The 25,220-nt window shown below is 48.9% G+C and overlaps 7 protein-coding genes across 7 annotated transcripts; 4 read left to right on the top strand and 3 right to left on the bottom strand.

Moving 5' to 3' along the window:
* Positions 1-33: 33 nt before the first annotated feature.
* Positions 34-923, top strand: VC83_00855 (uncharacterized protein; the record flags this gene model as incomplete). Its single annotated transcript, XM_024464542.1, has 3 exons — positions 34-469; positions 544-636; positions 730-923. The coding sequence occupies 3 exons, from the start codon at positions 34-36 to the stop codon at positions 897-899; spliced, it is 699 nt and encodes a 232-aa protein (XP_024328023.1). The 3' UTR covers positions 900-923.
* Positions 924-1,884: 961 nt separating this feature from the next.
* On the bottom strand, positions 1,885-3,418 carry VC83_00854 (uncharacterized protein). The gene is made up of 2 exons (XM_024464541.1): positions 3,011-3,418; positions 1,885-2,964 (listed from the first exon to the last, which is right to left on the bottom strand). The coding sequence occupies exons 1-2, from the start codon at positions 3,097-3,099 to the stop codon at positions 2,205-2,207; spliced, it is 849 nt and encodes a 282-aa protein (XP_024328022.1). The 5' UTR covers positions 3,100-3,418; the 3' UTR covers positions 1,885-2,204.
* Positions 3,419-3,724: 306 nt separating this feature from the next.
* VC83_00853 (uncharacterized protein) lies at positions 3,725-4,330 on the top strand (the record flags this gene model as incomplete). The annotated part of the gene is made up of 3 exons (XM_024464540.1): positions 3,725-3,943; positions 3,985-4,099; positions 4,197-4,330. 3 exons carry the CDS (start codon positions 3,725-3,727, stop codon positions 4,328-4,330), a joined length of 468 nt encoding a protein of 155 aa, XP_024327558.1.
* A 269-nt stretch (positions 4,331-4,599) lies between these two features.
* On the bottom strand, positions 4,600-8,232 carry VC83_00852 (uncharacterized protein; the record flags this gene model as incomplete). The annotated part of the gene is made up of 2 exons (XM_024464539.1): positions 6,927-8,232; positions 4,600-6,854 (listed from the first exon to the last, which is right to left on the bottom strand). The coding sequence occupies exons 1-2, from the start codon at positions 6,937-6,939 to the stop codon at positions 4,600-4,602; spliced, it is 2,268 nt and encodes a 755-aa protein (XP_024328024.1). The 5' UTR covers positions 6,940-8,232.
* Positions 8,233-13,728: 5,496 nt separating this feature from the next.
* Positions 13,729-14,323, bottom strand: VC83_00851 (uncharacterized protein; the record flags this gene model as incomplete). The annotated part of the gene is made up of 2 exons (XM_024464538.1): positions 13,729-13,916; positions 13,969-14,323. 2 exons carry the CDS (start codon positions 14,321-14,323, stop codon positions 13,729-13,731), a joined length of 543 nt encoding a protein of 180 aa, XP_024327560.1.
* Positions 14,324-16,012: 1,689 nt separating this feature from the next.
* VC83_00850 (uncharacterized protein) lies at positions 16,013-17,615 on the top strand (the record flags this gene model as incomplete). The annotated part of the gene is made up of 3 exons (XM_024464537.1): positions 16,013-16,264; positions 16,330-16,770; positions 16,822-17,615. 3 exons carry the CDS (start codon positions 16,013-16,015, stop codon positions 17,503-17,505), a joined length of 1,377 nt encoding a protein of 458 aa, XP_024327559.1. The 3' UTR covers positions 17,506-17,615.
* A 4,995-nt stretch (positions 17,616-22,610) lies between these two features.
* On the top strand, positions 22,611-24,123 carry VC83_00849 (uncharacterized protein). Its single transcript, XM_024464536.1, has 3 exons — positions 22,611-22,769; positions 22,835-23,866; positions 23,918-24,123. Exons 1-2 carry the CDS (start codon positions 22,732-22,734, stop codon positions 23,754-23,756), a joined length of 960 nt encoding a protein of 319 aa, XP_024327712.1. The 5' UTR covers positions 22,611-22,731; the 3' UTR covers positions 23,757-23,866; positions 23,918-24,123.
* Positions 24,124-25,220: the final 1,097 nt, after the last annotated feature.

The following is a 25,220-nucleotide window of genomic DNA, read 5'->3' as shown; positions in this document are numbered from 1 at the left end:
CCACTTACCACCACACCCATCACCATCACGAAAATGCACCTCTTCCTCCCCCTCCTCCCCCTCCTCCCCCTCGCCCTCGCCCTCCACCTCCGCGTCCTCCTCCCCCCCACCCCCTCCCTCCTCACCCCCTCCCTCCTCCCCCCCTCCACCACCGCCTCCCTAACAACGCAAGGCCACGTCTACACCGCCCCGCTCGGCGCGTCTAGTACTTTTGATTTTCGGAATGTGAGCGCGGGGAGCTATCTGCTCGATGTGGTGGGGTCAACGCATGTTTTTGCGCCGCTGAGGGTTGATATTACGAAGGGGGACGGGGAGGGGTCGGAGGTGGTGAAGGCGTGGGGGACGTGGAGGGGGAATGAGTGGGAGAATAAGGGGGAAGTTGTTGAGGTGGGGGTTTGGGGACGGGAGGGGCGGGTTGTGGAGGTGAAGGCGGTGGGGGTGAAGCAGTATTTGACAGAGAGAACTGGATGTGAGTTGCCTTATTCCCGGGGACTGGCGAGTGGTGTGGTTGATTGATGGGTGCTAATTGTTGTGATGGAATAGTTTCACCATTGTCGATTCTCAAGAACCCCATGATACTCATGGCCGGTGTGGCGATGTTGATGATGTTCGGAATGCCGAAGCTTATGGAGAACAGTACGCCCCCCCCCCCCCCCCCCCCCCTCCCTTCCCACATCCTCTCACCCATCACCCCGCAAGTAGAAAACAGGATATACTAACGAACACCAGTGGACCCAGAAACCCGCGCCGAATTCGAGGAACGCCAGAAGAGCAGCCCCATGAACGGACTACTGAACGGACAGGCGGCGCAGGGGGGAGCAGCGAGCTTCGATGCTGCGGCTTGGTTGGCGGGTGCGCCGTCGAAGAAACAGGGGGTGGAGAAGGGTGTTACGAGGTGATGATGCTGTGTAGGGAGTGGGGGATGGGGGTTATAGACTGGGGAAGGGGTGTAATACAAGTGTTATATTGAGCGTGGTGCTGTGTACTTAACTGGCTGTGATTTACTACGTGTGGACTATGAGGTGATACCGGGGAGTAGGATGAATAATGAGTCCAACCCACAATCCTACGACTCTACTTCCCCTTCTACTATAAAAACCCCCAGATGTCTCAGTGCTCGGACACTCAAGGGTCAATGTCCGCCGGTAGGTTATGTATCAGTCTGGCTTGCTCCGAGCCGCGTGGCTGGAGATCCGGGGGGTAGGGAAGATTGGTGGGACGTGAACCCCAGCCTGGCGAATCGGGCAATATGGCAGTACGAGTAACTACACCCCCGTTCATGTCCCATCTTATCAACTTTGCACGCTCGTCTGAATCAGCACCACAGTTTATTTGTCAGGATAGTCCGTTTTCTAAGTGCTCCTGCATTCCGTGTCCTTCGTGGTTTATATAAAACCAACTTGTTCGCTTTTCTCGTCATACATGCTCGGAACAGCCCGACTGGAAATCGAGTGTAGAGCCCATTATTTGGATCTGTCCCGTAGCTCCGCACATTTGACGATATTCCATCACTCACTTAGGGATGAATTTCATGGGATTTCAGCGCTGGTGTTTCTAGGTAGTTAGTGTAGGGGATTAAGTTCGAGAGGGTAACAAAGTGGGAGAGAGGGAGTGAGGGGAGGGAGCTATAAAAAGGGCGAGGCTCGCGGAGGGGGGCAAGGAGCAAGCGGAAAGAAAACATTTATGCCCCAGGAGGACGATGTGCCGCCTTCGTCTTGCCGCCGTCATCTTCTCATCACCGCGCTACACTGCTGTCTCTCAGTTTTGTCACCGTCATCGTGCAAATAGTAGTAATCGGCGATCTTGTTATCCTCTCGTGCATCACAACCGCTGCCTCGCCATTTCCCGATCCACACATTTGATCACCCTGGCTATCGTGTTCATGCATGGAAACGATTTGTTTGACACCGTCAGTAGTTTATATAGGATTATCACGAGCCGCACGGCGGTTGCAAAATCTGGTTGTTGCGCTCTGGAACACTGATTAGGAAGTATGCGGATCACTTTTTGGGGAACAAGTAAGTGAAGAGATAACAGATTGCTCGTATTAATCAAGAAGTCCAAACCGGTCCCCCGTGACTATCTACGACTTCATCAGCGCAATCAGCCACAGAACCATAACGACGAAAACATCGAAATGCACGCAACCTCCCAGCCACGAATAATCCAGCCGCCCCTCCTCTCTAACCTCGCCTCAAACACACTTAATCACCACCCCCATCATCTCCACCGCCACCATCCTCATATCCCTGATTATACTGATCCTGGTCATGGTCCTGCATCGCATCAGCAATCAACATGCCTCCAATCAACCCTCCTCCCAAACCTAACGCCGCGCCGCCTGCCATCCCCATACCACCACCTCCCTGTCTCCGCTGCTGCTGCTGCGGATACCCGCCGTACCCGCCGCCGCCATACTGGCCATACATCGGCTGCTGTCCGTACCCCATCGGCGGCTGTCCGTAGCCCTGTGGTGGGTACCCCATCTGCTGCTGCTGTCCATAGCCTTGTTGGGGGTACATCTGCTGCTGGCCATACCCTTGCTGTTGCTGCGGGTATCCATGGCTGCCTCCGCCGCTGGTCTTGGAGCTCGCGGCGCCCATCAGCTTGCCGAGGAACCCGCCCTTCTTCTTCTCCCCGCGCTGCTGCTCCTCTGGAAAGGGGCTACCGCTGTTGCTGGGGTATCCGCCGCCGGGTGCGCCGCCGCCGTAGTTGGGGTTCTGGCCGCGCGTGCGTTGGTCTTCCTCAGCTTGTAGCTGGGCGGCCAGACGGGCGTCCTCGTCGACGGTGCTTTTGGTCGCGTTGGGGGTGTCGTAGGGGTTCACCTTCGCGTCGGAGGTGGGTTGGGTGGCGCCGCCGTAGGAGGGGGGTGCGCCGGTGGGGGGCGTGGAGGAGTCGGGAGGGTAGACGGGAGCGGTGGGCTTGTCCCATTGGGATTTCTTGGTGTAGATGTTGACGAAGAACCTGTGGGGGGTTAGTGATGTTGGTTTCGGGAGATGGGGTGACGCACCATTCTTTATATTGGTCGTTCCATTGGGCTTTCCATCCCTCTGGCACTTTTGGGGGTGGTGGCCCTGGTGGCGCTTCGAAATCCGCCATCTTCACTCTTTGTTGGTTGTTATCTACCCTACACTTGCATGTCGGGCTCTTGGGGTGCTCGTAGTGCGATCAAAGATCGATGGACAGTGTAGTAAGACAAAAGTTCGAGATGGATAACAAAATGTCGTCCAGAGATAGATATTTACAGTCTCAACCCGGCGTTGATGACAGATCCTGTTACCAGTTGGGCTAGCAGCCCAGATCGAAGTTACGCAACCCCGCCGTGAGTGTGGCGGGGCGGGGTCTGAATAACCGCTGCGCCACACTTTATAACATGAGTCGCATAACCTGACCCGAGATCCGATGTTCCTTCAGGCACAGCATACAGGTACGAATATATCAAATTTGAACGTCGTTTCTCACGTTAATCTACAAGTAAGGGTGGCGCTACCAAATGGCCTTAAATCGATGCCTCTAGAATATCAAATACGGAGTAGGACCATAGTTTTTCAACATAGTCTACCACAGGGATCTCTTCACCATCTCGGTGAGGTTCTACCTTCTATGTATAGTTCTAGCTATCTTCATTGGCACTGCCTTGTTGCGAGGGCCTAATAGCACTTCTGTGCTGTACAGGACCGTGGTTCTTATGACTTATATCTTGAGGCATAACGACGAAGGGGGGATGTCTGTACCAGAAATCGAAGCCATCGCAAATGCCATCATGATTGCTGGATCTGAAACCACGGCTACACTTTTGTCGGGGATGACATACCACCTTCTGAAGAATCCAGAGACATTAAAGAAGCTTGCTCGTGAGATCAGGGGCGCATTTGCGACAGAAGAAGGGATTACTCTGATCGGTGTCGGAAAGTTAAAATACCTACTTGCAGTCTTGGACGAGGTATTAGAGTGAATCAATGGGCCTCCTACCACACCGAAAAGAATTTGCGCGAGCCGAACTCCTTTATTCCAGAGCGCTGGCTAGGAGACTCACGCTTTGCATCCGATGCGAAAGATGTACTACAATCTTTCTTGGTGGGACCAAGAAATTGCATTGGTAAAAGGTATAAATTACACCTGTCATCTGAACATTTTCTTTTAAACCGTCATCGACATGTTAGCTAACTTCATATGATAGCCTGGCCTACGCTGAGATGCGCTTAATCCTCGTACGACTGTTGTGGAACTTCGACCTCCAGCTATTACTCAAAAGAGTTGGGAGGGCCAAGAAATGTACATCCTGTGGCAGAAGGACCCGCTATATATTACTCTCACAGCGAGGAAATAATGGAAGTTCAGCATATAAGGTCAGATATATCCGAATATAACAGCTTGTTTGTACTATACACTTCCATAATCTGAGGTTCAATAGTCAATATTCACTCAAGCTATGCCAATCTTCCCCTCCAAACTCTACTCTATCTCCAAACGAAAATGCCATATGCGTGGCGTCTTCTACGCCAGGCTCCAGACTTCAATATACAACTCCCCTCCCGCCCTGCATACGACACCTGACCCTCCCCCCTCCCAACAATACCAAAAAATCCAGGCAACATCTTACTCCCTCTCCTCCTCCCTCCCATCCCCAAACAACCACCCAGCCTCAAGACAATACCTCCCCCCCCCCACCGTCCCCCTCTCAATCCCCCAACACACAACCGCCCCATCCACAATCCCCGCCAACACCCCCTCCATCGCCCCCAGCACACCCCACCCAATAAACCCCGCTACCATCCCAACAACATAAGCGTACACGCTGCCCCTTACTCCATTGCTGCCCGCAACCTCCAGCTGCCGCGCCGTGGCGACCCAGCCGCCGAATCCTAGCGAAACAGCCATAATACAGCGCGTCGCGTGCAGCAGCAGCTTCGCGAGGCGATACGGCAGTAGTGGCGCGTTCCCCTGGTTCCTAGCTCCGAATGATCGTGGCGCCAGGGTGCTTGTCGGGCCCTGAAGACCGAGATATGTCATGTGGCTCAAGGCGCGCGCGGATGGCGCGAGAGGCTGCGACTGGATGCCGGCGTAGGTGAGGGTGAGCGGGTTTGTGAGGGAGGCAACGGGGGAGGGAATGAGGCTATATGCGAAGAGGGATGCGCATGCGAGGAGGCGACGGGGAAGAAGTAGAACGGGCAGACGGATAGCGAGCGCGAGGAGGGTAGCTAGGCAGATAGTGCCGAATTGGGTGGTTGAGGCGTGCGTGAGGCCCGCGAGGACGATGTCACGCGATGACGGGGCAGGCGCAGCGTTGCGGTGGAAGTACCACTGGCTTGCTGTGGCGGCGGTGGCGACACGCTGGAGTCCGCTGAGGACGGAGAGCGTCCAGAGGTACATGAGGACGAAGAAAGCACCGAGCCACCAGGTGGCGAAGTCGATGATGAAGATGGAGGAGACGAGGTGGCCGCCGAGGAAGACGCGGGTGAACATGGCGAGCCAAAGCCAGGTCCAGAGGATGACGGCGGCGAGGGTTGCGAAGCCGAGGGTGAGGAGTGCGGGGTTGGCGGCGAGGATGCGAGAGGAAAATTCGAGGATCCCGACGGCTTTGTGGAGGGAGTGTCGGCCTTGGAAGACGGTGTAGGACCAGATTATGGCAGTGAAGAGGGGGACAAAAGAGAGCCAACGCATGGCGCGGTCTTGGATAGAGGTCCCGTGCTCGACTCCTTTGTAGGAGGAGATGAGTGGGTAGAGAGAGAAGGAGAAGAGGATGACAGGAACTGCGACAACCAAAATGTAGACTAGCGGTCGTACGAACGAGCGGAGGAGTGCCAGCCAAAGTAGTGAGATGATCACCGCAACGACTGTGTCGACTGCCAATAGGTGAGATGACGCCCGAAGTGCCGTGTATATAGTATCGCCAAGCGGAACCTTAGAGCTCGGCGTCGACGTGTGCAAGAACACGAGGAAGAAGGTCGAAAACAGCGCTGCAAGTCCGATGAAGTAAAGTGATCCCCAGAAGACATCGTGTTTTGGCAATTCAGCCATTGCCATGGGTCCCATCGTCGCAGGAACCGTTGACACAACACTGGGAGGCCGGGTGCTATCCATCATGGCAGCTTCCAAATCCCTATTCCCGTGAAAGATCTTCGAATCCGGCATCCTCCCAGGGCCGCTCTCAGGCGTGCGGAATTGCTGGAAGGCCGGTGGAGAGTCATCAACAGCCTCACAGGTCAGGTCGTCCGGCGGATCGTTATCGTCGATAGCTGATTCCAGCCCGATATCCACCATATGTCCCCTCTCATTGCTGCTCGCATCGCTATTCGTCCGCCTCTGGCTTTCCTCATAACGTACTCCCTCCGGCACCTCCCTCAGAGTCTCCGGTTCCGCACCCCTCTCTCTCACGCTCCCCCTCCCTCCATGCCAACTACTCTTAATACCTCTCCCTCTCCCCACGCCCATATCCTCCTCCCTGCTGAACTCCACCGTACTCCCACCCTCCCGCTCCGTCTCCTCACTCTCCTCCATCCTCGCTCCCACCACCCTCCTCGACCTCTGCAACGCATAAAAGTCCGCTAAATCCCTCTCCCTCTCCTCCTCGTCATACTCTTCCCTGAACTCATCCAGCGCACTGTGAAACAGCGGCGCATCTGGCGCCGCCGACAGCCGCGACGCAAACGGGAACCCGCTCAGCTGTCCCCCACCTCCGCCTTGATATGGGTTCCCCAACGCTGAGCGTCCGGCGTATGCATGTCCTGTGCTGGCGAGAGGGCGGGAGGAGCGACGTGAGCGGGATGGGGCGACCGAACCGGCGTCGCTTTCGGGGGGTTGGACGAAGCTGGAGATTCGAGACTGAGACTGGGCGAGGAAACGAGAGGCGTCTGTGGGTGGATGGAGTTAGCAGGTTGTTTGTGGCGAGGAGGGAGAGGAATGGTGGGTGGCAGGCAGCTTACATTCCGAGAACATCTTGGAAGGTGTGTGTTGGTTGCGACAGTTGTTGGGTTTTGTCGACTATGGCCGCTTCAGGTCAGCCTCTTGCTGCCTGGGATGTTATCGTTGGGGCCACTGGGTCCGGAGCGTAGACGGTGTCGTCGACCTGGTGAAGTGATGATCCGTTTGTCTGATCTGACAAAGGCAGCGATTACCACGCCGGGTTTCGAGTTTCGAGGCCTCAGCGAAGGCAAATAACACAACAAGAAAGAAATTATCGATATATATGCTTCTTCTCGTCTGAGGAAGAGCAGCAGGAGTAGAGAGGGTCGTGATGTCGGTGGTGTTGGATTTGGAGAGTTGTTGGAGGGTTGGGCGGCCTTGGGTGGTGCTACGATTCCAAGAGCTAAACCCGCGATAACAGGTCCGGACATGGATTTGGTCATTCAGAGGTACGAAGGTACCTGGCTGAGGCGGTGACTGATGCGGCGTGGGGGGGCAATTTGGGCGCTAGGCGCTAGGTATAGCGCCGGCAGTAATTAGCGCCCAAGTTGGCACATGCCAAATTCAGCCGAGCTTGACGTAGTTGAGGTCATACAATGCTACAAGCAAAAGATCCAGGAACATTTAAATACGGCGTTTAAATCTTCTTGGACCTTTTGCTCTCTTATATCCTCGACACGTCCATCGCCAGTATTGCCATCAACGCGTCCATTCCCATCAAGGCGCCCATTACTAGCACTCAAACGTCGTTTGTGTCGTCTGCGCCGCCATCGCCACCAACGCCGAACCAACCAAGCTATTAGCAGAATCAGTAAGAACCCTCCCACTGGTAGACCGCTTTAAGACCAACTTGTTTGTCTGTGCTAGAGTTTTGAGGTTCAGGTGTGTCGGGTGCCGACGGTCCTCCAATATGACCCGTAGTAGAAGACAAGCTAGGGTTGCTGAATTCAGGAGTGTCAGTTGCTAATGTTGTTGATGGTCTTTCGTGCTGAGTAACAGTTGAGGACATCCCAGCATTATTAGATTCAGCCGTGTTAGGTGCCAATGTCGATGATGGTCTTTCAGTCTGCACGGGGGTAGAAGAGAGGGTGGCAGTAATGGCCAATTTAAAATAAGCAGCCTCGGACTGCTGCCCTTTGCAAGTGGCGATGGAATGCTGCGGAGCAGAAAATAGTCGGCTGTATGCCCAGAGTTGGCATTTGGCAACGAGTTGAGAGGTCCGTATGAGCCATATTATAGAAAATAATTGCGGCTCGCGGAGAGTATATGTGGAACAATATCCGTAGGATCCGTGGCAGTAGGTAGAGAATATAAACTGAAAATATAGTCATGAAGCAGTAGGGCCCGAAGTGATAATTTTGTAATGCATGTTTTTATAATTGAAGCTATTCTAAGTACTATATATACTGTTACGGGTGTGCCTATTCGTGGTTCGGATCCTAAAACCCTCCTGGTTTCGGTTCGTTCCCTGGAGCTTCAGAATCGAAGCTTTAGAATCGGAAGATCCAGGATCCGGAGGATCACGAAGCTGGCTGACACAGCTTCAGTATCAGGGCCGTGATCCCTGCTTCCGGGCCGAGGATTCAACAGTATATTATAAAGTATAGGTTGCGGCGGCCAGAAAATATAGAGGCCTGCCTCGTTTGATAGGCTGTAAAATGTGTAGAAAAAAGTGTGACTAACGAAAAGAAACTGAAGAAGACAAGTAATGTTGCAGGAATCGGGGTTCAGAGCCACGGGAGCCACTGGCGTGGCACCCACCCACATATATAGTTCTCAGTAGTTGTAACCTATATACTTGAACTAATCAACAACTTGTCTACCACCAACACTTCCAATGACCTCCAGTGACTATGTGTTACAGGTTATGAGCCCGGAAGCCTATTGTTAAGGTATTTACAAGATCAGAATTATCATTGAGTGTTGATTTGTGCAGTCCAATTCACCAATCCGTCAACAGACTCGCTGAAGTCAGTGTTTTCGTTACAGCACCACAATGTAATGGTGGGTGCACCAGATGTGAGAATCTAGCCACCCAAGGAAGGGATGAATTTACTAAGACAACACACTGTCTTAGGAAAAAGAGCCAAAGGGTCGTAGCTTAGACTATTCCACAACGCAGCAATCAGGTGTGTGATGTAGTGAAGTGGTTCAGACAAGTTGCAACAAATGTTGAGTCTGGGAACTCAGGGGTAAGTCAGAGGTTAACACCTCACTGACTTTTCAGAAACAAGGAGTAACAAGATCAATGCTTGGAAGCTTGGAAAAGACGTGGAAGTATGTGATAGTCGATTTACTGTATTGTCTGCTTGCCCTTTCTTAAGGAAAGGGCAATCCTATTTATGCTAAAGGAGTGTAGTTCTCTCATTTTCCAAGACTTTCCATGACTAACCAGGCTTGGTAACTGTAGTCAACGTAAGAGAATCCCATAGAACCATCTCCTAGGTTCCTAGCCTATAGGAAGTGAAAGGAGGTCCAAGGTCAGAGTACCCCTATAGACAAATTATGTCATAACTTAACCAATCTTGTGGGTAACTAAAGAGCGATGACATGTAATGAATCATAGAGGTTCGTAGGAGCTTTTAGAGCTATCGTTCATGCTCCTAGGCCTCTAGTTGGTAGAGATATGTCATGTGGTAGTATGAGTGATGTCATGTAATGAATCATAGAGGGTTGTAGAGATATGCTATGTGGTCATATCGGCCCAGTAACTAAGGAGCAATGACGTGTAATGAATCATAGATGGTTGTAGCAATCGTTGAGTAGTATTGCTCTTGTTGTTGGTGTGATAAGCCAAAATATGTATAGTGACTTGTAGGTTTGAGGAGGAGATTTCCAAGTTTGCTCTTGAGTTTGATAGCAAACTGAGTGCAACGAATGTCAGTATGACACACAACCTCAACCTCAAACAGTTTTGAAGTATGGTGAAGAGGATTGTGGCTCTCTTTCTTTGAGTTATATCCACACTGTTTATTTCACTTTATGTCCTCTGCGCTCGAGCCAGAAGGACTTTCTGAGATCTTTGAAGACCCAACAGATCAACTCGGAACTTCATCTCAAACTGAATTTCGAACACGACTGCGACTACACCAATAGCCAATATGTCTTCTACAACTATGGTGAGTCTGAATACGACTTCGCTGCATCTTCCAGAGCATTTGAAGCTCAAGGGTGAAGAGAATTACACCAACTGGAAGGAACTTATCGTCAACATCGCCCGAGGCAACGGACTGGCGAAATACATCAACGATAGATGCAAGAGGCCAGAATACATTAATGAATTTCATGAGGACTATGATGAGGCCAAAGATGGAGACAAGCTCAGGAAGTATGAAGCTTGGGAGAAGGGCGACGCTCAGATGCAGCTCGCGATCCAATATAACTGCAAGACGATTCCAGGAAAAGTGGCGTCTGCAAAGGACACAGCGCTTGAGATGTGGAGAGCCCTACAACAGCAATACGAAGGCTCAGGTTCAGTCCTGAAGTACAATGCAATTCAGGATTATGTTCACCTCAAGTACGAGAATTTCTCTTCGCTTGACACGTTTATTATCGCTGTCCGTGAAGCTATCGACAAACTTGAGAGTCTACAATGCCCTCCTCATGATGATTGGCTTCCTGTTATGTTTATAGCTTCTTGTGCGAACAAGTGGCCAACTTGGGCAGAACGCCAAAGATCACTCCTTCGGTCTCCAGATCACCGCATCACTCTCGACTCTCTTATCGATGACCTCACAGATGAGGCAAGATTGAAATCGACTCCTACAGGCTCGAATGCCTTGTACGGAAACAAATCTCAAGGAACGGGTAAGGGCAAAAACCCAAGCAAGGTGTTGGAAAATGATCAATGTTGGCTTCGAGCTTGAGGCGAATTTTCACAACCCAGTCTTCAAATGCTGGCTCTATCCCATCTGTGAGGATTGGAGGGTCTGGAATCCGAGCTGACAGTCGACTGTGAGAGTGGTTTCCTGGTTCATTCTTCAGAGCTTGTTGGGTTTGCTTTTCAAGATATTTCTGAATCGTTTGTTGCTCTGTGATTTGTTGCTCGTTGCTCTAGATCAGTTCCTGTAACTGGAGAATGGCATCATACTTTTCAGCCAGTATCGAATTCGAGTCCTTTGCTAGGCCAAATAGTCCTGAAGAATGTTCTTGTGCAAAGTCCATGCCATTTTTTGGTTGGTGACAGATAGTTTCTGGAATTCGTCAAAGGTTTCAACATTCCATTCAGCCTTCTCATGTCGATTTGCAAGTATAGATTCATGTCTCTCTTGAGCTGTTTTGCCCAGAATGTAAAGAAAGGTTTCAGATTTGAAATTAGGATCATGAAGTTCATCAGTTTAGTTTGCAAACATGGAATTGATGCTCCTTCTGCCAGGGATTCCTGGTCTTGTTCTGGATCATTTCGAGCTGCCATTGCAGCTTTTTCTTCAGCTGTATAAGCCATAGCGAGTTGCTATTTCAATTTCGGTTCATATCGTCAAGTGAGACACATATTGCCAATGGCCCTATTGTGCAGTTGTCAGCTGTAGGAGCCACTCGAGAGTAGCGCACTTCCCTCACAGTTATATCCTTGTTGAGGGAGCGTTGTAAAAGGTCTGACTTGCAAAGGTGGTGTGTGTGTGTCGAGCTGACTGTCGAGAGCCAGCTTTGTAGGGTTGCCTCAAGATCGTCCTGGAATCGACTTCAGGATAAGGTTTCTGGTTCTGGGTTTTCCAAAGAGTGGATTTTGATTTCGATTTCAGAAGAGGGTTCAGCTCAAAGAGCAGGAAAAGAGGTATAAGAGAGATTGAGTTTTATGTCACGGTTCACCAAGGCATAGGGCGCCAGTTGGGTATTATGAATTAAACTCAATCTAGAGAAGGAAGGAAAGAGAAGAGGAGCACTCGAGCTGTGGCTCGATCTATATACAGCTATGTTGTTGTGGAGTGAATTCTCTTTAGCGAGACTAGTTCTGAGAATTCACTCCACAACTGAAAACTTCGCTCCAACCCCGGAAAGCTCCCCACACCCCTGAACCCCCACTCGAGCTGCAAGGCGCACTTGATATCGTAACAAGGTATATGTCGAATTGCCTCCTGGATGGTGTGAGAATGGTGTCAAGCTTTCAAAGGAGGATGTGTGCAAGCTATCACGTGCACTTTACGGTCTCAAGCAGTCACCACGTCTCTGGCAGAAAAAGCTTCGCAAAGCACTCCAATCTCTTGGATTTGAACCATTCGAAACAGACCAATGCATCTTCATTAACAAGGACACAAAGATCATCATTGTCACTTATGTTGATGACTGCCTCATTATTGGCAAAGATAATGAGGACTTAAGTAAGTTGAAATATGAGTTGCAGACAAAGTTCACAATTGAAGAACTCGGTCCTGCACAATACTTCCTTGGAGTCCGCATTCATCGAGATAGAAAGAAGCGAGAGATCTACCTTGGACAGGATGCATATACTCAAAAGATCAGCCGTTTTGGAATGACGAATTGCCACACACACGGTGAAGACGCCTTGTGCCCAAGGATGGGAAATTCTCATGACTCCGTACAAAGACAAAGCTACAGCTCACGAAATCAAGCTGTATCAGTCTATGGTTGGATCTCTAATGTATCTAGCCACGAACACTCGACCGGATATCAACTATTGCACGTCCGTTCTATCTCGTTTTCTCGCAAACCCCTCGCCACAGCATATCGCAGCTGCTCGTCGCTGTCTGCAGTATCTTGCAGGCTCTATTCATCTGTGCATCTGTTATGGAGGCGATTGGAAGGATGATGAGGCTATGGCATTAAGAGGATACGTCGATGCAGACTTCGCAGGCGACAGAAGCGAGCGCAAGTCTCACACAGGATGCGTCTACCTTTTCTGTGGAGGCGTCATTGTGAGCATTTCGAAGAGACAGCCAACCGTTGCAGTTGCGACTACTGAAGCTGAATACGTGGCTATGTTTAAGGCTGCACAGGAAGGAGCATGGCTTCGACAGGTATTCAAGGAGCTTGGATATAAGAAGAAGGATGCACTCACAACGGAAATCATCGGCGACAACCAAGGAGCTCTTGCACTTGCAGAGAATCCAGAGTTTCATCAGCGAACGAAGCACATCAACATCAAATACCACTACATCCGAAATCAAGTGAAGGAAAACCTTGTTGATCTATATTATGTGTATACAAAGGAAATGGCTGCAGATGGACTGACGAAGCCACTATCAATGATGGATCATCAGAGATTCATTGAGCTGATCAAGCTTAAACAGCTTCCAAAGATGGACTGATTATAGGTTACGGATGAAGAACTAGGGGTGCTACTAACTGTTGATATGTTTTCTACAATATCACCAGAGGGGTGTGTTGCAGGAATCAGGGTTCAGAGCCACGGGAGCCACTGGCGTGGCACCCACCCACATATATATAGTTCTCAGTAGTTGTAACCTATATACTTCAACTAATCAACAACTTGTCTACCACCAACACTTCCAATGACCTCCAGTGACTATGTGTTACAGGCCTCGAAAGAGATTCGGTTCATTCATGATGGGGAAGGCAAGGTTAAGTTTGGGAACGTAATGATTCAGGAAGGACTGTTCGATGCCTGGCCAGAACAGAATGGGTGTATTAGCAGTGCAAACGGGTTATAAATAAAAAAATTTGATTTGTTCTGCTTGGTTTGGGCGCCCCTTTTATTCTTTCATAGTTTTACTAAATCAAAATTTAAAACACCGCTGATGTAAATTTTACATGTTGAACTGCATCACGACGCCCGAGCGAATCCACCAAAAAAGTTACCAATAACCTCGTGATTTTCAATCTTCGTGATCATTGAAATATCTATTACCAATAGCGCCGAGCCTTTGCAAGCACTGACATAGTCAGGAACGAAAAAAATAAAGGGGAACACCGACAATGATCTGGTCTCACAATTGCCACCGCGCCCTTGCTTGGCTCAATACCATAGAACCCATATACCTTTCCATGTCCTGAATTATAGGTCTCATCGTCAAAATATACTTTATGCAAATCTATTATACAAACATTGTCAGCTCTGCCCATTTTCGAGAGGAGGTTACAAACCTCGCATCTTCCACTTCCCAGTTATAGGCGAGAAGCAATCCAGGATCTGATCTTGCACGGTGTTGACACGCTTGCCCGAGAGAACCGCTATCGGCTCAATGAAGAAGTCGATATCTGCAGAAGCAGGCGTGTGAGATCTAATGGGACCACCGGATGAATAAAGATAGGCTCCCAACTCCACAAGTCTAGTGGCACTACCAGGTTCACTAATGTCTCCTGCCAAGATAACAACCCGCCAGAGCCCATCCGACGGCAAAGCTTTCACAAGCTGCATCGCTTTTGCATCACAGAACCTCACCACCTGCGCGCTTGGGAAGCGCATCCCTACTATGAGATTAGCTGCCAGACTCTGCATGCTGTCCTTTGCATTCGTGATCTGCGAGTCTCCGTATTTTGCAGTCAAGCCCGCTGTATACTGTCCGGCCTTAATGAAATGCTCTTTAAACTCGGTTAAGCCGTCTTCCTTTGCTGCCTTTGAGCTAAAAGCCTTACAAATGCACGGTCGAAGTCAATCAGGTCAGCAGCCACTTTCTGACGCTCCTGGACGTACGTCTCAAGAAGTTCTGGCGGGGATTGGCCTTTTAGGACCTGCGCAAGCTTCCAACCAATGTTGTATCCATCTTGTAAACTTTTGTTCATACCCTGCCCTGCTTTTGGTGAATGCGTATGGCAGGCGTCGCCAGTGAGGAAGACGCGATTGTCCTTGGCGAAGAAATCTGCCTGGCGCTGGCCAATAGCGTAGGCTGACCACCAGAAAGTTTCGGCGATTTCAACCTGGTAGGAATGGAAAATTCGCGATGCAGTAGAGTGCAGGTCAGAGAGTTGGACGTCCTTGGCTGGTTCCGGATGGCAGCTCAATGTAGAAGCGTACCATGGAGCCACCTTCGCGCGGGATTATCGAGAGATTTCCTGAGCTGGACTGGAGGGTTGCTTTTTTGCGGATATCAGGGAAGTTTGTTCGAGGAAACACGTCCATTACATCTCACACAACATCACTGCTATCGCCGACCATCTTATAACGCAGAGATCTGCGCACAGCGCTATGTGCGCCCTCACAAGCCTGCTAGGATGAGAAATAATACTGTATCAGGGCCAGACACCACTTACTAGGGCATACTTTGCCTTGAAAAATGCCATTTAAATGGCATTGTGGGGAATCATCACTACAATTTTCAGCAGCTTTCTAGCTCTCACATCATCAAATGGGGCAATCTCGAATCTAAGCATATATACAGAGACGCGCTCAGTGAGGCTGTTTTAACTCGACGACCTGCGGGAGCCTTGCGGGAGCTCTCTTCTCATTCCGGTATCCAAAGCCGCTATGCATCGTGTCTACCGGCTATTGGCGTCTCAACGCAAGGGGGCTATTGGAAGTGAAATATATATTAGACACCATGAGAGCCGTCTGCTTTGCCAGTTCCTACCATAAAGACACCCCGACCAAGGCCATTGTTCAAGTCCCAAAATTATAAATGCAGCCACAGCTGAATGAGAAACCGCACCAGCTCCCCTCCAGCCTCCACAGCCGCGCACCATCTATCCCGCACCAGGCCTGCATAGCTGAACCCTTATGCGCCATTTACACCTCCCTGCCATTGAGCTAATAGCTTCTCCCCTTGCTGCTACTTCCTCACCCGCGGCGCTATGATCAATCGTGACGTGATGCCAAACTTGGCATCCGTGGCGTAAGCGATGAGGCTGTGCACCTCCCACCACCCACGGACTCTTACGTGTGCGCCAATTAGCGCGGCTGCGACCACTCCTCCCGCTCCACCAGACAACAACCCTCACTCGCCGGATCTAGTCTAAATGGGATTTTGTGCGTTTATTTGAAGAGGAGGTTCTTTACGATTTTTTGACCTGACTTGTTTCTAGAGAATCAATCAAGAGAGTGATTTTGGGTTTCAGAACGATTGCACAGATAGACCCTGTGACGTACGACAGATAATATCAGGACCCTAACAAGACCCGAGTTCACGAAACTGTACCCCACGAACCCAACGAAACGAACAAACGAAGCCTCAATAAAAAAACACTCGCAACAATGAACGAAGGACCCTCGCACGAACCCCCGGCGCTGCCAGCGGGATGGATCGCCCAGTGGGATGCCGAGTCGGGGAAATACTACTTCGTCGAGCTCTCTACCCGGCAGACGCGCTGGGATGTGCCCACGGCCGGCTCCTCAAGCACGCCGCATGAAGAGCGCTCGAATTCGGGCTTTGGACAGCAGCAGAAGCCCGGAGAGGGCACGAGAGGCATGGGAGGAGATGGACCGGAGGGAGAGAGAGGATTGGGGGTATGTATTCCCTGGCTTCTCAACGCTGCACATCAAGCGGTGGGAGAGAAGCTAACGAATAGCAGAGCATGGCCATGAAATACGCCATGGGATCCGGGTCGGGAAAACAGAGTAGTGGTAGCAGCGGACTCGTCGGGATGGCGGGGTCTTTGCTGGGAGGTGGGAAACAAAGCAGTAGCAGCGGTAGCAGCGGACTTGTTGGCCTCGCCGGGTCGCTGCTAGGTGGCGGAAAGCAAAGCAGCAGCAGCGGCAGTGGAGGGTCAGGCGGCCTGGCTGGGATGGCCAGCAGCTTCTTGGGAGGGGGGAAGCAGAGCAGCCAGAGTCAGAGCCAGAGCCAGAGCCAGAGCCAGAGCCAGAGCCATGGACAGTATGGAGGGTCGTCGCAGCAGCAGAGCGGGAATTATAGCGGTGACCAGACTGGCAATTACAGTGGTGCTCATCAGCAACAGGGAAGCAGCAGCGGAGGAGGTCTGATGGGGAGGGTTGGTGGACTTATGGGCGGAACTGTGAGTATCTATCAATTAGATTCGAGGGGTGAGTGCTGACGATTATGGTAGCATGGACAGCAGGGACAGGGCGGGTATGGATACTCTGGCAGCGACCAGCAGGGCAGTTACCAGGGACAAGCACCGCCTCCTTCGTACACCCCTGGTGGTTCATCATCGACGCCCACATACGGCGGCGCCCAGGGACATGACTCCAAATACGGCAGCGACAACAAGTACAGCAGCGATAACAAGTACGGCAGCGACAACAAATATGGCAGCGACAACAAATACAACGGCAGCCAGCAGCAACAGCAACCTCCCTACGGCGGTCCTCCACCAAACACAAACTACAACTCCCAGCAGCAGCAACAGTACCCGCCACCACCACCACAGCAGCAGCCCTACGGCCAGGAGCAGCACCAGTACGGTGCCCCGCCCCCAGTCCCAGGCGCGTACGGCCAGCAGCCTCCGCATCAGCAGTACGGACAGCATACGCCGGGCGGCTTCCCGGGAGCGGAGCAGGGCGGGACAGTGCCAGGGAACCTGCCGAAGCCGGAGGGGAAGCATCACTTTGGGAGATCGCATGAGGGGGGGTTGTATGGCGGACAGCAGGGCGGAAAGAAACATGATGAAGGCCATCAGGGCGGACAGTATCCGCCGCAGGGGGGGTACCCTCCGCCGCCACCTGGTGGGGGTGGGTATCAACAGCAGGGAGGGTATCCGCCACCACCACAATACCCACCGCAGTATTGAGGGGGATAAGGGGCAAGGCAGAAGTGGTAGATATTGAAGATCGATTAGAATTTAGCAAATGACTATGTTGAAATTATATGGTAGCTGTAATACACCACCCTTCATTCAGCACCTTTGTGAAAGTTAAGAAGCTTCAAGTAACAGTGTCTAAATGAGACATCCAGCTGGTTTTGGCCTTTTCCAACGCCTCGACATCTCCATCTTTCCGTATCTCACAATGCATACGTCCAAAGCCTTTAAATAAGCCGTTATCGTTCGCAAAATTCCATTTGAGACCACATCCGCCATTGCATCAACATGGTACCCAGGTTGCCTGGTTTTTCAGAAGTCGGAAACGCTTTTCTCGGTCGGATCCCTTTATATCTTTCGGTCGTTTATTCATCTGAGCTTCAATATGAAGCATGTATAATATTGCCATAGTATATCCCTTTGAGGCTGACCGAGAGTATTTGTATCGCAGGGAAGACGTGTCCAGAGTTCTTCTATTTCTTCAACTTTGATTCCGTAGTCTTCTAACTCGAGCAGAAACGAAAAGACTAGACACGAGATTTATCTACTTTGCTTACGGAATTGGGGTGTTATATCACAAGGCGACGACGAAGACAGCGGCGATGATGCAGATAATGAGAGTTAGATTAGTATATATCAATTTCTATTTTATATGCGAGTACTACTCAGGGTATAATAGTACTGGTATTCGAGCTTCAATTATGAGTATTCTACTCGAGGATGCTCGAGTAGTATTCAGAGTGGTATTCGGGCAACACTGGGTAGGTTCAGTAGAATAGTAAAATAAGAAAGGCCCAATTAATCAGAAGTAAAAATGCATAGTTATCGATTAAAGTAGCTACCATAACTACTCTATATACTGTGACACCGTGCCCCTGAGCTAATTCATTGATTGCTTGTATAGCGAAGGTGGTCCTTCGCTATACAAGCAATCAATGGATATTGGTATTGCTTACTCTGCCAATACTTGAGAATATCTGTGTCCCTACCAACTGTTGGCTCCTTCATCCATCGCTTCCATTCCGGCTCAGTATCGTGATGGCTTTGTGATACATATAACTCGTCTTCTGAGTCTACATCGATATTCATAGCTTGCTCTGTATCTAGATCCTCATCTTCAATACTATTAATAACGTTTGCTGCTTGAATATCAGACTCGCGGCCTGAATATCGGTAGAAGCAGTCCTGCCACTGTGCTTTCGCCCTGTTCCTTTTGGTTGACTGTGTTACGATTACAGCTCACAGCTTGTTACGGTTGTTACGGTTGTTACGGTTGTTACGGTTGTTACGGTTGTTACAGTTGTTACGGTTGTTACAGTTGTTACGGTTGTTACGGTTGTTACGGTTATTACGGTTGTTATGGGGATTACGGTTGTTATGGGGATTACGGGTGTAGCCTTAGCCACCAAGGTTACAACCGCTAAGCAGACAACTGTATGTTATGAGGAATAGCCTCACCTTCCTTCCTTCTTCTTCTTCTTCTCTCTTTAGATTCAATCTAGATTACTTTTCCTGGACTGGCATCATGACCTCTATGACCATCGTAACATAAGATTGAATCTCATTTCTTCATTAGCTCATCCTGAGCAAGAAACCAGAAACCAGCACAAACCTTTGAGCAACAGAACCCTCAAACCAGACACCAACACAAACCTTCAAGCAACAGAACCTCCAGAACCAGAAATCGAAACTCAGACCAAGACACTGCTCTTTAGCAAAGAACTAGATCTAGATACAGAACCAGAAAACAAGCCACTCATTTTCACAGTCAGGAAGTAATACAGAACGTGCAAGGGAAGAAAGCTTCATTTATCTATTCTATTCTGTGCTCAGTTACCCCTCACTGCCAAGGGCTTGGCAGTATTCGGAGTATTCGGAGTAGTATTCGGCGAGTTCCTGAGTACCCATAAATATCATCCAAATACCAGAGTATGGGGGACTTGCCGAATACTACTCAGGGCGAGTACAACTTGGGCAACACTGAACCTACCAAGCACACTTTAACATTAGCACTAGTGATATCCCCTATGAACTTTACCTTATAGGTTCAATGTACAAGCTAAGAAAAAAAAATCATCTACAATTGATATTGTCGCTGTCGTTCCCACTTTCGACCTTGCATGACTTATATATTGCTTCGTATATCTCATAGGAAGCCATAGTCAGGTGTTGGCAGAATGGCATATAGCCAGGGGTTGAATTCGATCTATTGCACAATATCATTAGTTCTTTCTCTTTTCTTAGACAAAACTGTTATAATTTAAGAAAATCAGGTGTTTAATTACTGTGACAACAGGCTAGGAATATTCCATGCGCTCACGCGCTTTTCCCATCATGTCCGTGACCTCCCTGCACACAATGCTAAAATATTCATCTTCCGGTGTCTCAAATTTGTTCATTGCAAAATGATCTTGACTAAGAGAGTACTTATCCGTTGCATCAAGGCAGCCCAATGCCTCGCTCACTGCAGTTTCCTAGGGTAAAATCAGTAACATGCAATACATGATAGAAAAGCGTACCATTTGTTTATCACTGCCTATGACAGCTCTAACATTGCTTTTTTTCAACTTGTAGAAACAGGTGATTTTAGCACTATTTTGTAGCTTCCCAAATTGATACACGACCCCACCTTAGCGCCCTGTTGCTATCTTTCTCATCGTTCGCGTCGAGAAGTGCCTAAAGAGGAGTTGGTCGCAGAGAGAATCAATGTAGTTTAACTAACCTTTAGAACTACCAAACCACCGAAACAGTGTGCTATAAGTATCATGGGTCGATATGGAGCTTTCTAAAGAGATGTAGGTGCACCAGATGTGAGAATCTAGCCACCTGTCATACTGACATTTGTTGCACTCAGTTTGCTATCAAACTCAAGAGCAAACTTAGAAATCTCCTCCTCAAACCTTCAAGTCACTATACATATTTTGGCTTTTCATACCAACAACAAGAGCAATACTACTCAACGATTGCTACAACCCTCTATGATTCATTACACGTCATTGCTCCTTAGTTACTGGGCCGATATGACCACATAGCATATCTCTACAACCCTCTATGATTCATTACATGACATCACTCCTTAGTTACTGGGCTAATACTACACATGACATATCTCTATCAACTAGAGGCCTAGGAACATGAACGATAGCTCCAAAAGCTTTTACAACCGTCTATGATTCATTACACGTCATCGCTCCTTAGTTACCCACAAGATTGGTTAAGTTATGACATAATTTGTCTATAGGGGTACTCTGACCTTGGACCTCCTTTCACTTCCTATAGGCTAGGAACCTAGGAGATGGTTCTATGGGATTCTCTTACGTTGACTACAGTTACCAAGCCTGGTTAGTCATGGAAAGTCTTGGAAAATGAGAGAACTACACTCCTTTAGCATAAATAGGATTGCCCTTTCCTTAAGAAAGGGCAAGCAGACAATACAGTAAATCAACTATCACATACTTCCACGTCTTTTCCAAGCTTCCAAGCAGTGATCTTGTTACTCCTTGTTTCTGAAAAGTCAGTGAGGTGCTAACCTCTGACTTATCCCTGAGTTCTCAGACTCAACATTTGTTACAACTTGTCTAAACCACTCCACTATATCATACACCTGATTGCTGCGTTGTGGAATAGTCTAAGCTACGACCCTTTGGCTCTGTTTCCTAAGACAGTGTGTTGTCTTAGTAAAATCATCCCTTCCTGGGGTGGTGTAATGGTGGGTGCACCAGATGTGAGAATCTAGCCACCCAAGGAAGGGATGATTTTACTAAGACAACACACTGTCTTAGAAAAATAGCCAAAGGGTCGTAGCTTAGACTATTCCACAACGCAGCAATTAGGTGTATGATATAGTGGAGTGGTTTAGACAAGTTGTAACAAATGTTGAGTCTGAGAACTCAGGGATAAGTCAGAGGTTAGCACCTCACTGACTTTTCAGAAACAAGGAGTAACAAGATCACTGCTTGGAAGCTTGGAAAAGACGTGGAAGTATGTGATAGTTGATTTACTGTATTGTCTGCTTGCCCTTTCTTAAGGAAAGGGCAATCCTATTTATGCTAAAGGAGTGTAGTTCTCTCATTTTCCAAGACTTTCCATGACTAACCAGGCTTGGTAACTGTAGTCAACGTAAGAGAATCCCATAGAACCATCTCCTAGGTTCCTAGCCTATAGGAAGTGAAAGGAGGTCCAAGGTCAGAGTACCCCTATAGACAAATTATGTCATAACTTAACCAATCTTGTGGGTAACTAAGGAGCGATGACGTGTAATGAATCATAGACGGTTGTAAAAGCTTTTGGAGCTATCGTTCATGTTCCTAGGCCTCTAGTTGATAGAGATATGTCATGTGTAGTATTAGCCCAGTAACTAAGGAGTGATGTCATGTAATGAATCATAGAGGGTTGTAGAGATATGCTATGTGGTCATATCGGCCCAGTAACTAAGGAGCAATGACGTGTAATGAATCATAGAGGGTTGTAGCAATCGTTGAGTAGTATTGCTCTTGTTGTTGGTATGAAAAGCCAAAATATGTATAGTGACTTGTAGGTTTGAGGAGGAGATTTCTAAGTTTGCTCTTGAGTTTGATAGCAAACTGAGTGCAACGAATGTCAGTATGACAAGATGTATGAGATGTCAACTACAGAAAGCCTTACTGTAGCTAGCAGCCTACCTTCCTTAACAGGCTCGAGCCTACCAAGAATCAAGTTGCTACACGTGTCGTGTTTGCAGCGATAACTTTGTGAGTATCTCCATACCAAGTTAACTAATATCCATATCGTAGTATTCGAGCGTTTGGTGCTACAGAGGTGTAATGGTGGGTGCACCAGATGTGAGATAAAAATGCAGGGAATACAGAGGTATATACCATTGTAAAGGATTGTCTTGAAAATTTCTAATGATAGTGTTAATGATGCAGCTACACAAATAATGCTGTTAAGGGGCGTTATGGTGTAGCTGTCCTGTAATCGGCGTAGGCTTAAGTTATAGGCTAATCTTAGCGCAAGCTCCGTAACTGTAGGGATGCCTGTAGCTAGCCCTACTCGGCTAGCGGCAGGTATCCCTGCTGATGTAAAATGTTGTATTCATATCATGAGCACAACTGCGCTGCTTAAAAGCGCAAGGTCGCAAGCATCGCGTTGTGACCCATTCTGTATTGGATCCCCTCTATCCTCAATCCTCCCTACGAAGACTGTCGCAGTAGGTATCCTACCTGATTTCCAACAGCTATGAAGAGCATTCTCGAAGTTGTCCACGAGTGTGATAAGTAAATTCGCCCTCACATCGCATCTCCCTATCAACTTGGGCTTACTAGTGCTTCTCGAATCTCAGCTTCCCGTACTACGAACCATGGCATACAGATGACTGCAACAGAGAGCTAGAGTCGTTATGGCTTTTCTTCCTTCCCGACGATCCTCAACCACACGGCTTTCTCCTGGACTCCATCGTTCAACGCATGCCATGGACGTCCGATTTCCGCCTCATTACGACCCCATATAAAGAAGTCCATCTGATAAAACAGGATCTCGATGACTGGAAAGAAGCGTGTCAAAAAGCGATTGATGACCTACTCGATCTCACCCGCGAGAAGAAGGTTTTTCCTGGACTGGGGAAGAAGCGCGATGAACAATTTCCAATTGTAGGTGCAAGTTTCGATATTGGTATCGAACGGTCTGCGAGCTCGCTATTCGGTATCGTGGGAAGAGGGGCACATATGACCGTTTACACACGTACGAGCTCGGAAATGAAGTTCTGGGTCCCGCGAAGAAATGCGAAGAAATCCACCTGGCCGAACATGCTAGACAACACTGTCGCAGGAGGCGTGGCAAGGGGTGAGATGCCCTTTGAATGCCTTGTTCGTGAGGCTGGTGAAGAGGCCGCTTTATCAGAGGAGCTTGTACGACGAGACACGGTGGCTGTGGGAACTGTAACGTGGTTCAATATATCTGACGAGAAGGCTGGCGGAGAACTGGGGCTTATGAATCCGGGAATGCTGTATGTGTACGACCTGGAGGTAGGCGAGGACGTGGTTTTCAAGCCAGTCGACAACGACGTGCAGAGTTTTCACTTGCTTGGCGTTGATGAGGTAAAGGAGGCGATGAGGAATGGGGAGTTTAAGCCTAGCTGTGCAACAGTGATGATTGATTTTTTTGTAAGACACGGCTTCATCACCGCAGAGAACGAGAAGGATTATACGGAGATTGTGTCGAGGCTGCATCGAAAGTTACCCTTCAAGACAAGTCCTGGGTTTTAGACATCGTGGTTGAGGGGCCAAGCAAACATAGAATATTCATTTATTTTACAGACTTAGGGACATGCACGTTCATAATCATAGTGGTCCGTCACTTAATGATCCCTCCAATGGTCCGTCACCCAGTGATCCGTCACCCGATGATCATTTATCTAATGTTTCAGCGTCGGTACGTGGAGAGCTGCGTGAGAAGGACAGCAGAGCGAAGATTGTATCGGGATTCTGAAGAGTTTGAGCAAAGAGAGCGCCTTCGGTACATAGGTTAGGGATGCGGATGAGGGCGGGGAACGAAAGGATGGTAGTGGAAGGGAATTGAGGAGGACGGCGCACCAGCGGATGGCGAGAGACTGGACGAGGTCCAATAAGGGAGGCAACATGCCCCTGTGATATTGTTGCTCTACGAGGAAAAATTCTGTGTGTGGTGAGGCCGCCATAACACATAAATTATTAATTCTTCTCCGCATTTATTTTTCTGTCCAAATCTTAAAACCCTGGGTTATTCCCGGGCAATGTTGGACACTTACGGCTAAATCACTGCTACAGTTGAACCTGGATATAGGGATGCCCTCGGGACCGGGTGTGGCATCCCTATAGCGAGGTTATCCTTATGTGGAGGTTCACGGAAATCTCAGGAATATATGTAAAAAAAAAAAAATTGTATGCTACTTTGACACCCAGCCATCTAGTAAACGTTAGGTACTCTTCGCGACTTTCTCTTGCGAGATATCCTTGCCAATCTGTTCTAATGCCTTTATTACTGAAATCCGACCTCCATCTTTAGCGAGGGAAGCAAATAATTAAAGGGTATTTTCGAAGCTATAGTACAGAGATACACTATTACAGAGGAGGATGGGATTGCAGACAGGGACGAGGAAGGGGGAGATTGCAAGTGATGGTCGGATCTCTTCCTCTCCCCCTTCCTCGTCCCTGTCTGCAATCCCATCCTCCTCTGTAATAGTGTATCTCTGTACTATAGCTTCGAAAATATCTTCATCTCTGTCAACTATCTCTTTGCCTATAGGGTTGAGAAAATCTGCAATTGGCATGACATCTCCTAGTAGCCTCCAGTGTTCGGCGGATACATATCCGGGTAGTATCCGTGAAGCTCACGGGTAGGGTATATACCCGGCGACGATCTGACGGGTAGGGTAGGGTATATATCCGGATACATGAGGCTGAATATTGTATATAAAAATAGAATAGCGTATATAAAAAAGAATGAAGCTTTTGATAATAGTAGTAAACCCCTTTCCGCGAGCCCCCTTTCCGTGAGACCCCCCCTTTCTGCGAGTCCCTATTCAGGTGCTTCATCGTCAGCATCATCGCCGTCGCTATCAGCCTCCCGTATTTTACCCCAATTCCGTAAGCAAAGTAAATATCTAATAGTTGGCGGTGATAACCTATTCCGCTTCTTTGTAATAATATCACTACCATTACTAAATACTCGTTCCGATGCTGCAGATGTTG

The sequence above is a fragment of the Pseudogymnoascus destructans genome (genome assembly GCF_001641265.1).
Source record: "Pseudogymnoascus destructans isolate 20631-21 unplaced genomic scaffold scaffold_2, whole genome shotgun sequence".
Taxonomy (NCBI): domain Eukaryota; kingdom Fungi; phylum Ascomycota; class Leotiomycetes; order Thelebolales; family Thelebolaceae; genus Pseudogymnoascus; species Pseudogymnoascus destructans.
The sequence above is the reverse complement of the archived record's forward strand: the minus strand, read 5'-3'. Positions and strand labels throughout refer to the sequence as shown.